Source organism: Macrosteles quadrilineatus, unplaced genomic scaffold, assembly GCF_028750875.1.
Source record: "Macrosteles quadrilineatus isolate MER2022 unplaced genomic scaffold, UCM_ALF_1.0 Scaffold_1__1_contigs__length_201487025, whole genome shotgun sequence".
Lineage (NCBI taxonomy): Eukaryota > Metazoa > Arthropoda > Insecta > Hemiptera > Cicadellidae > Macrosteles > Macrosteles quadrilineatus.
The window spans coordinates 109,631,845-109,643,904 of record NW_026542594.1 but is presented as its reverse complement, the minus strand read 5'-3'; the positions used below and the strand labels follow the sequence as shown (position 1 = coordinate 109,643,904).

At 32.2% G+C, this 12,060-nt stretch overlaps 1 protein-coding gene across 4 annotated transcripts in view; it reads left to right on the top strand.

Moving 5' to 3' along the window:
• The window catches only part of LOC128983058 (uncharacterized), a 118,654-nt gene extending 108,129 nt beyond the window's left edge, over window positions 1-10,525 (top strand). For all 4 annotated transcript variants that reach the window (XM_054402211.1, XM_054402219.1, XM_054402202.1 and 1 more), the window contains exon 10: window positions 1,701-10,525. In XM_054402211.1, the coding sequence (XP_054258186.1) occupies window positions 1,701-3,359 (1,659 nt within the window). In that variant the 3' untranslated portion in view covers window positions 3,360-10,525. The remainder of the gene's footprint in view (window positions 1-1,700) is intronic.
• Window positions 10,526-12,060: the final 1,535 nt, after the last annotated feature.

Below are 12,060 nucleotides of genomic sequence, written 5' to 3'. Positions count from 1 at the left end.
GTGAACTTACTAGAATTAGCATAAAAGTTATTATTTTAAAGATTTGTAATAGGTAAATATTTTATGATCAAATTACGAGATTTTTTTTAGGAGGAATAGATAAATTTGCATAAAAATGGAAATGTAAGTAGGTCTACCTAAAATTCTCAAGTGTAAACTAGCATGAGTTTAAACTCGGGGTTAAGCATGTTCGATTTGGTCACCAGTAAAAAGCAGTATTAAATTTAGTACCTATCATAAATCTTTTTTAATTTCCATTCAACACAGTGTTGTGCTGACTATATACCTAAATATTATTTTCAAAATTTTAAATTACATCACGTGAGGTCACTAAAACATCGTCTTTTGCGATCAGGGTGAAATCCCCAGTATCTCCCGCAGTAACAGAAAAGTCATCGTCATCGTCCTAAATATCTCCTGTATCCGTCAAGTGATCCTAGGTTGTAGTTGGTTGACTACAGCTGTTTCCTGTTCTCAAATGAACACATCTTCAGGTCAAACGTAGGCCTATCATTGATTTAATCCTACTGTTGATAACATTGATTTAATCATCCACCGGCACCGCACGTGTCCGGCAATTTTTTTTAATTTCAGGTTTTTGTTACTATATTTGTGTTTAGGCCTATCAATGTATAATGTTTTGTGTACACGTGAGTGTTAGTTGTGAACTTTTAACCTTATGACGACCATTCCATGGATTAAAAAAAACATCGGCAGAATAATCAAGAAAATCTCACCTAAGGTTATCATCCTCTTTCACGGTCCCGGAATGTTTAATAATTATTATCATCCACGATCGCGGCAAAATGCTGAATATCTCCTGGCACTGTATGGTCATCAACATCGTTTTCTGCGGTCATGGAAATGTTATCATTGCTATGTGATTGGGGCAAAATCCTGATCATCTACCACAGTCGTTTGGTCATCATCATCGTCTCTCACGGTAATAGAAACTTTATCATTGTCATCTGCCATCATGGCAAAATCATGGACATCTTCCGCGGTTTGTAGACATTATTGTTGTCTCCCGTGGTCACAGAAACGTCATCATAGTCTTCTGCGATTGGGACAAAATCCTGGACATCTCCCACGGTTTGTAGACTTTATCGTCGTCTCTCGCGGTCCTGGAAACGTCATCATAGTCTTCAGTGACCGCGGCAAATTGTGGATTTTTCGATCATGGGATTTTTGCAGACACGTTTTACGATCGTGGTCGTAAAAGTTCGGCTTGGCTTGAAAATCGAGCCGCTCGCACACCTCTAGTTATTATATTTCAAATAATTTTGTAAATTTAAAATTCTACATTGGAATTCAAATTTCTCTTCCTGTCCTTTCAGCCATGAGCTTATTATTATAAAATAATAAAGTTAATAACAAGTTTTTGTTACTTCAACATTTGATCAATCAATTGTTTTTCCTAGCCTTTCTAATAATTTTGCTTTTATCTAAACTTTGTAATTCTGTGCAAGTCTCCCTTATTCAACCATCTTTCTTGGATGTTGATTAAACCCTAGTTTATTTTAACCATCTTTGATTGTTAATTTTTGTGTTAGAAAATTAAAATATTACTGAACAGTTTAACAGATATGGGATTGTATTGTTGATTTCCTATTAATGAGACAATCTTCAGTTTTAAGAAATTGTTGATTAAGAAGTGAATCCAAGTGCTTCCTTGTTTTTATGTTGGTTTTTGTGTCTAGGTACTGGATGTAGTGGATGGATTCTCACATATTGGTTTCAACTACAATCTATTCCCTCCAGTAAGAATTAAAACTAAGCCTCAATTATTCATCCTTAAACGAGTATCAAGTAGCAAAACGTTTATTTCAAATAAGTTTCAGAATGCTCCTGAAACAAAAACTGATCATGAAAGAGATGATGTTAACATTAAAGAAAATGCATCTGAAGAAATTACAGTAGAGGAAAAATTAGATGACAAATCCGATGAATCTTTAATATCCAACAGACATTTTGACGAATTGTTTGAAGATAATTTTGAAAAAAATGAAAATGAAGAAGTAGGAGACTTGGTCCTTGAAGAGCAATTAAAGTCTGTTGATGAAAAAGAAGTAAGTGAAGAAGAACCATTGCCCGCATGGAATTTATTTGACTTTGATCAAGATGTTAGTGAGGAAACAGAAATAGATAGTAACGATTTTGTTGAAAACACTGTTCCTGAGGATTTAAAGAGTTTGAATGACAGTAATGATGTAACAGAAACCCGTTTGATGCAAAATGTTAGTGTTGCTTTAAAAAATAATGACTTATTTAGTTCTGAACAAGAAAATCTTTCAACTAAAACCGATTCAGGAGAAAAAGAACAGTTTTTTAAGAAAGAAATTTCGAACACATCAGATCACTTGTTGTCAAACAAAAACATCATAGATGATAACAAATCAAACAAAGAAAACCAATCCCCTTTTTTGTCTCCAACAAAATTCAACAAAAAAGTTCCTCCTTCTAAAAAACAATCAGGGCAAGAACAAAATATCAAAGAAAACAGTAATAAATCAAAACAAATAAAAAATAGCATTAAAAATATAATTGAAAAATACTCTATGGTCCCAAGTGAGAAAGATGGTGAAGCAGATATGAGAGAAAAATCAGAACATGTGCAAAAGAAACTTGTTCCTAAAAATATACAAGCTGAGATGGAAGAGGAAGTATTAGATGAACTGATGCATGAGACTGCAACCCATTCTATAGATGATGAGAATGATCAAGTTGACAATAAAGTTAATACTGTAGAATCAAAACTCTTAGATAATGAAGAAGATCCAGTCTTCATCACTAAACAAAAAAGAGCAAATATCAAATCAAAATTAAAAGAAATAAAATTTAGTTCTGAGACTAACGCACCAGATAACAGGAACAAATACTCACAAAATAATAAATATTTTGAATTAAGAGAGAAAGAAACCAAGAATCAACTTTCAGGGAGTAAGTTAAAGCAAGTAACTGAATATGAAGTACTTGAAAACACACAGCCACAAGATGAAACAAAAAGCTCCAAGACTGTTGATAAAACTAATGATGAAATAAAAATTAAGGAAGTAAGCAAAGAGAGCCAACCCACAGTAAAATCCAGCATAGAAGTAAAAATACCCTCTAAGGGTATTAAAGTAAAAATTACTGATGGAAATGTAATTGAAATTTTAGAAACAGACTCAGGGGAATACAATGATGATGTCAAAGTAAAAATAACAGGCTTAGAAGGGGATACTATTGCCGAGGCATATAAAACTGAAGCTTCAAAAATCGATGATGATGATAATGACCTTATAAAAAGCTCATCAAAAGATACTTTTGAAAAAGATTTTAATAAAAGTAAAAGAAAAATAAAATTGAAAATGAGGTAGTAAATCTATTAAGCGATTGAATGTGCTATTACCAAAGATGAAAATTGAATTTGTATCGTGCTCCATAACAAACAAAATAAATGTTGTAATAAACATTGAACCGTTTTGATATGAACAAAAACCTCACAAAAGAATAGAAGAAAATACCAGAAAACTACCTCTACCTAAGCGAATGATCTCATTATACAAACTTAAGTCATTTGAATATCTGCCTTGTGTGGAGTTTATAAAAAAATTTGACCTTACTTTTCCGAAGAGAAAATTCACCTACAAGCTACTTACTGCAATACTATTAGTCAATTATTAACATTGATTTTACTAAATTGGGTTACTGGGGACTCAGACAATGCTTGAACATTACATAAGATTATCTGTTGGAAGATTAACAAATACTTTCGATAGAGTAGCATCATTAGTATAGTCTAGAGCTGCCCAATGGTATTACTCAAAACAACTCTTTTATGGTCTATCAGTAAACTGTTAAAAATCCGTACTATTGTTGGCTTGTAAACTTGTTTTTATAAACAGCTATAATTATTTATATCACATTGCTATTTTTGTAAACAACATGGCAAATCATTGAGCTACTCTCTATTGAAGAGGATAGTGTTGATTTTTAAAATCTAAATATATGACTATAATCGAATAATCCACCAGAAAACTTACAGACCTTTTCTTAAAAAATTATGGAGGGATCGCTATACTATACTCTATTCTCTTTACCATTAGGCAATGTGATTTGTCCCCTCTGTACTAAATATATCTGTAAGTAAACCACCAATAGCCTATTGATAGCTTCAGATAAACATTGATTCATCAGTAAAAAATAGCAGTACCCTTGGGGATAGTGTGCTGCTAGCTTTACGCTTAGTGTCGAGGTATCTTTGGCTTAAATCCTCCCCTTAAAGTTTATAATGGGCCCCTGCATATCGAAACTTTGATTAAAATGTTACTTGTTTGTAACAGTATGAATAAAGTTAACGCTCAACAACAGATGGACTGGAAAAAGCTCAATTTATATATAAGTTCATAGATTTTCTCTCCATGGCTATAATATTTGTTTACTGATTATGGTTTTAGTTTTGTCGCCTTGACTGGAACATTTAGGCTAGCAACAATAATGTAAAGCACTAAGCTGCAAAAAATTAGCAACACAATATTTTTAATTTTATGGTATTGTAAAATCTAGTTACTGCTACTTTAAATCTACAAAGGTTTCTGTTAATATTAATTTTTGTTGTATTTTATTTAGTTTGATTAAAACAATTTTAAATACCTTATTTATTTGTGCAACTAGTGTGTGAAGTGGCACTTTGCGCTTGTGTTACACATTATATTTTTCCTACAGTTCCTATAAAGCATAGAATTAATTAATCTTCAAACATTAAACAACACTTTTTAGGTTAGGTTAAATCCAAGCGTTGAACGAAATGGGGAAACACTGCACCAGCTGATCGTAGTCGTAGTATCTTTAAGTGTTGCCAAAATATTTTCAAACGTATACGTATTACGTGCCTAATAAAAGTACATTGTTTTTTTGTTGTTTGGTTGGAATACTGGAGTGCGGCAAAAGTAAGTAAATGTAGCTATTAGCTACTTTGCATGCCATAATCAACTAAGCCCGCTTTGTCAGGTAACTGTAGGAAAAAATAGTTTGTGTTGTTCTATATTCAGAAGAGTTGATTAGGGCCTAATTCTTTTTTGCTACACTACTGTGAAATCACCTGTTTTTGTTTAATGCTTATCACCTACAAAGATTCATCATTAAATTGTTAACTATGCAAAATGATTGTTTACTAGGCAAAAGTAATGTTTACTACAGTATCTTTTTTTTTTTTTTTGATTATTCTGAAATAAACAAACACAAATTTGTTATCGTTCCATCCACCGTTTCAATTTGCAGCTACCAAAACTGTACACCAAAAATGCTAATTGTAAATTTGAAATTTAGATAGATGGCCTAACCTAAAAATACTATTAGTTTTGAAATATTCCTAACTTTAATAAACAAATAGTCCAATGACTGTTTTTATAAAAAAAAATAATTACTCTTTGTAGTGTAGCAAAAAGTAACGTTCAAAACATGAATGAAAGTGTTCATTACATATTCTCGACCATATTTTAAATGCTCAATAAATGTCACACTTCAAACATATGGTCTTAAATATGTAATGACTCACTTTCTACTCTTGTTATGAAATGTAGAGGAGACAACTCACAAAATGAGTCACCTGTTTACGTGATATTTGTTGTTATAATATTACAACTTTTATTAGGGTTTTTCAGCTTATTTTACATAACTTAGCTACATAAGCACGTGTGTACCAAGCATTAATAGGTTAACTGATCTTTCAAAGGCAGAAGTTAAGTTTAATATTATGTATATCAGATCTGAGAACGTTGTAAATTATTTGAATTTAAGTACAACCTACTTTTTTGTAAAACATTCTGTGACGACAACTTTTAAAATGCCTATCTTACCATTGTAATAAATGGCACAACTATGTTCCACTGGTCTTCTTAAGCAAAATTATACAAATGTTATACTGTACTAAACATTGACCTCACCCAGACTTCTAGTGTATAACAGAACAGATAAATCACAATTTTTAATTGTACAGGCCAGAAAAAATAAGGCCAAACTGTCAGGGTGTGCCTCATTTTCCACCTAACAATCGAGAAGTTTTGCTATTTATTTTATTATTCAGTCTTTTAAAACTTGATGTTGTTAGATAAGAAATTTAAAATGCTAAGTAAAAAGGCTCTTGACATTAAATCAGTCATTAAAAATTTAATTTTAACTATACAAATTATTATTGCCGCTATTTGAAGTTTGTACACCAAAATAGTTTTAAAGATGCAAATTTCAAACACTAAATAACTAAGTAGATGACTCAGTAATGAGGCATTTTGGAGAAGGTTAGGGTGCGTGCACCAGTGAATGACCGTTTAAGTTTGAGTTTTCACTTGTATCCGACATGGGAAAGTAGGCCATTAAGTTAAACACTGTCTCAACCTAAGTTGAGGCGACTACCTGACCAGAGGGTGGAACAGGACAGTGACTATACTGACCCTTCCGACCCTCCGAGTAAATCCCTATGGCCAATAGGCAGGTGGTCATTCACTGGTACTCTTACCCTTTCTTCTATTTTGTTTTACTTTGTCACATAAAACCCATCTCCTAGAGTTTAGGTTTTTACTTACTGGACACCCTGTATATATAAATCAAGAATACAAAGTTGTTTTATCATGTCATGTGGAAGTCATGCTACGATTAAGGTCACAGCACCTCTGCACAATGTGTGAAAGTGGAGCAAACCAGCTAATTACTTAATGAACACCAACAGAATTGACGGATGTATCCGCTTCCTGTCCGCATAATGATGCGGACAGGAAGCGGATACATCCTGTCCAGCAAGAGCAGCAAGTTACATGCCTGTCCAGCAAGGGTTGTATTATCAAAACTGGATCTCAATAATATCAAAGCGTTCATTTGGAAGGATTGAATGTAATGAAAATTTTCGCACACAAAATGCAATACCCATACTTGCACATGTACAGCCAATCCTGTCTCAATGGCCAGAGATGTGTAGAAACTGATAGACTGCCAGGATCAAAATTGTGAAAACAAAACAAGCACTCAAATTTTAAAACAAATTTTTATAATTGCTTGATGTGCTGCATATGTGCCAAATATAATTACAATAGAAATGTAGATAGATACATTCAAATATGATGGTTTTGTTTTGTATATCATGTGTATTTAAATTTTGTCTCAGAAATAGAAATAGGTTTTTATCATACGGTCCAGAAAACAGCCGTTCTGAGCTCTGTAAATCATCCACAGAATCATTGTTTTTTGGTAACTACAAATGGGGAACAGAAAAAACATATGGTAAATTTTTGGTTCGCTAATCTGAAAATTAGTTTATGGCACAATATAAAATGTTTACTATTTGAAACACACATTATGAAAACCCTGCTAATCACACAATATTTTAAGTTATGTTTGTTTACAACAGAAATGTTAACCGTTTACCCATTTGTAGTTACCAAAAAACAATGATGTTGTGGATGATTTACAGAACTCAGAACAGCTGTTTTCCGGACGACTTTGTTTAACCTCAAATTTTGTGGTCTAATTTTGTAACAATTAGAAGGTTATTTCCACAGTATGATGAAAATAGTTGTTCATCACGATCACACGGAGCGAAAGGGTCTTTTTGGTACTTAATTCTATATACTATTTTCAACAAGTAGTCAATTAATAGATAAAAATACCTATTTTTTGTTAGCCTTTCCATGATGGATGAGATTTTTAGAACAAGTATTGTCAACCATCCTATTACTATGAAAAAAATGCTGATGGAAAAATGGCAAATATGCCCTTTCTATTGCCTTTTTTGGAGAGCCTTGGAATAAGTTTATAAATAGACTGATATATGCTCTCTCAGCAAATAATAAAGGGAGAAATTTTCAAACATTTCTACAAAAATTCAGTGTAGTATGTATTTAATTATATTAAATTGTTTGGCATTTAGACCTCAAGTACGTCATGATAAAACAAATTGTTTCTGGATGGTTAAAATGACAATACATATATAAACTCTTAACTATTTCAAAATAATAGACATTTATTCATATATTTTTATGAACTATTGTGCTGTGCTGGTAAACTAACATTTAAACTACTTGATTACGGTGATTGATACCGATCTCAATCTCAATCTCTTAGTTTTTGATATGAACTATAAGCTTGATAATATTTTATGTGTTTATTTTCTTGCATGTCCCAAGTGAATTTCAAACATTACAATGTGCTATAATAAATGTTTCACAGAAATTCTGCAATACAAAATTTAATGTAGGGTAGGTACAAGTACGGTTAAGTAACTTTTTCTAGTCATATGTTATATTGTACTTTTTATGTAAAAGAAAAAACATTAAAAGTCAGCCTTACTAATAGAAGCAAATAATGCACAGAATAATTAAATATTTTGGTTTAATTATTATATACCACCTTGAGAATAGTTTAAGGTTGACACCTTACTATTTATTACACTGATTATTATTAGATGTTTTAACAATATCATCCAATAATAATGATTGTTATGTGGGAATTTATCTAACTCAGCAAACAAAAGTAGAGTCTTGCAGTTTCACAAAACATATCATAAATATTGAAGATTAACTAATTTATCTTTTTAATTATTTATTTTCAACAAACTGTTCAATGCTGATTAGTGTGAATACTTAAGTGAGACTTAATTTTTATTACTGGGTGTTTTAACAGTAGACAGACCCACAAGTAGTACTGTATTGGTATTACAGTAATAACCAATTTTTTGCCTGTGGTATTTTGGGATATCTCCTATACATGGTTTGTTTTGTATATTATTTTGTCTAATAATAGTTTATAATATCAATAAGCTAACACCTATGGTTGTTTTAATACATTTAATGATGTCTGTATAAAATGTTTGAAGATGACAAATGAGTGTGACTTAAAGATGGGTAACTCACCTTACCTCCTGTAGCTTTGATTGTAGCACTTTTAACTACTGTACAGGTAGCCAAATCACTTGCCACTTGCTGGAGTCCTTGGGGACCAAAGGGTTCTGTTTGCTGCTACAGTCATTGCCTTGGAATTTTATCCTCGCTGGTGAATTTAAAACCATTGTATAGTATACATTTTAGGCCCGATTTCACCAAATTCTCGCTAACGATGGCTTAGTTGAACTTCGGTTAAAACTAGCCGATGATTTAAACCACAGTTAAGGAAATCCGGTTTCACCAACGAAAACGTGTCAAAACTAACGCTGGTTTTATAAACGAGAGTTTAGAGTAAAATCCAGGTGGCAGTGGCAGTGAACTGTCATAATACCGGGCTGTTACGGGAGCAAGTAAACATAACCTAGAAAATAAATCAGTGTTTATGAGGTAGTGAAAACAAAACTGGAGACAGCAAGCTTACAGGAATACAATAGATTCTGAGCAAAATAACAACAGAAAGCAAGAATAAATACCAAAACAATTAACATAAGTAAATAAAGGCAAAGCAATGTTGATCAAACATATTCGAGGAACTAATTGGTTGAGTTTTGCGGTCGAGTCAAGACTCAAAATCCAACTTTTTACAGGGATGTTCAATATTCTGTTTGTTCACTAACCAGTTTGATACATTTGAAGTAGTGAAAAAACTGGAGTCAAAAGAATTACAAGAACGAGACACAATGTAGATAACACCAAAATAATTATTTTCTATAAAATACTAGCAGAATAATGACAATTTAGGTTTAGATTTTGCTTTACTTACGTCTGACCGAACGCAAAACAATTGTTTGAACGTTGGGTTAGGGTTACCCAAAGCCGGGAGAAGGAAAAGGGAGCCTATTTTTTCGAACAATGAAATAATAAATTTGATAATGTTGGTAGAAGAGCCGGGATAAAAGAGTACGGCTCTTGATCGCCAACCAGTTCAATCACAGTCTAATATAAATAAAGTCTGTATAAATTATTTATTGTTAGACTGTGGTTCAATGCGGTCGCTGATCACAGATATACGCCTTAACTAAAAACCTTGTGGGATAACCTAAAGCAATGCACTATGTGGGATAGCCTAAACACAAATACTACAGTGGTTTGTATTCATTCCCTAAAAAAAGGCTAAACGTTTTGATAGCTCATATCTAATAATAAAATCAATTTCATCTTTGTTATTTAAATCATTAACCCTTTCTCTTATCCACCTAGTTGGTAGAACAACATAGGCTTACTCTTCATTGCCATCACTTACTTTCAAAAGCTAATTCGTACCATATTCTCTTCTACCATTTCGCCTTTCCATATAAACTTTAAACTTAAAGCCAGCTGATATTTACTTAACGAAAGATTAAAGAAGCTAACCGGTCAAAATTGGGCAGTTAATTATCTATTGACGGTTTAGTCTAAACTAGCGCTAACGGCGAGTTGTGAAATCCAATTTCGTCAGTTAAGAGCTAACTGCAGTTAGAGCAAGGCTTAACGGCGGTTTAAAAGTTTGGTGAAATCGGGCCTTAATGGTTAACTTTTACTATTATTTAAACCATTGTAAGTTATCCATATTTTTAGTTGTTTGTTAATATATTCTGTTACAAATGATATAAATTTTATAAAGTGTTGGAGAAACTAGCATTTGTAAATTGTATATAAAGAAATGTATATTTATGAAATATGGAGTCATTTTTTTTAACAAAATAAAAAGTTTAAACTCGATTTTATTGAATGTACTAATTGAAATGTTCCTAACAACAATTTAAATTGCCTGTTTTGTTGTGACTAAGATTTTTATTTTTTTTCATAGAGTGAAGTAAGCAAACTCCCAGTATTTTATTTTATAGAATGTAAATGCAATTTAAAAACGTTTGTATTCTTGACATTTTCTTTCTAAAACTACTCTTTTAGGAGTTGCATCGCTTTAAAACTCTAAAACAATCATAAAATCAGGGTATTCCATAAGAAATAACAAAGTTGTCGGCCATATTGGAAAATGGCAAAAGAATAAAAAGTTAGCAGTTAGCTATTGGTTTACTTCTGGTGAGACACTCTATATATGTATTTATTTATTTACTTACTAGAGAACCCGTGCGGCTCAATGAGCCGCATAGTATGAAACATAACGTTGAGGAAAATGTTATGCTTAAATTTGTGTGATTCTAGTTACATCTTAGAGTTGTTTTAAAACTTGTTATAAATATAAACTAATTTTAAATATCTCTATTTGCGTCGTCAAGGTTCACCTACATTATTTCTGCTGTCAGTTGTAACTGATAACGTCTAATGAATGCTAAACGCTCTGCTTCAAATCTATTCAACTTGTTGCAACATAGTTTTTCCAGTATTGAGAATTGAAGAAAACTGTTGCCTTACTGATAACCTGTGTTAAGTAATTTACGTTGGGTCATTTTATTTCTTTGATTTGAGACATACCAATAAACCAACAAATTTTCCCCATAAAGAATCCTGAAAAGTGGGGTGATATAAAATATTTCATCATGTGCTCAATTTTGTACCCACAAACTCTGGGTTAACAACTGGACAGCCATAATCTACCTTGAATAGGCTAAAGCAGCAACACCATTGAAAGTTGGTTAACATATTTTAACGTGTTGTCTGTCAGTCACAGTATATGCCCCGCATCAGAACATACTCGCGATGTTCAGAGGAGTCTTTCTTAATACCTATCCCAAAGTTTTTAAAGTGTGGATTCATTTGTCAAAATAGGTTGGATAATACTTGTAGCTATAAGATTTGGATAGCAATTTTCATTTTCTCCTTTTGAACAGCGTATATTATTTGCCTCTTCTGAATCATAAAATAAACTTGACCGTAGCTACTCGATCGTTGAATACATAAACACTTATTTCTTCAATTATGTTTGGTCTAATATTGCCACTAAAACTTTCAACAGCAAATGAGTTTTTGAAACTTCTTATTTTGACTTGAAATGTCTGGATTGTGTTGGTCAATTCAGTCAAAGAGATTTGTATAAGTTTGTCCGAGGAACTGGCAACATATCCTAGAAGTAAACAATTCATTTGCGTTTTTTTTCTTAATTGAAGTAGATGAGCAAGTAATACAAACGTTTACAATAAAAACATAAGGTCCGCCAAGATTTGGTATAATCTTACTACCGTACTTGAACTTATCATAGCCAAGGCAT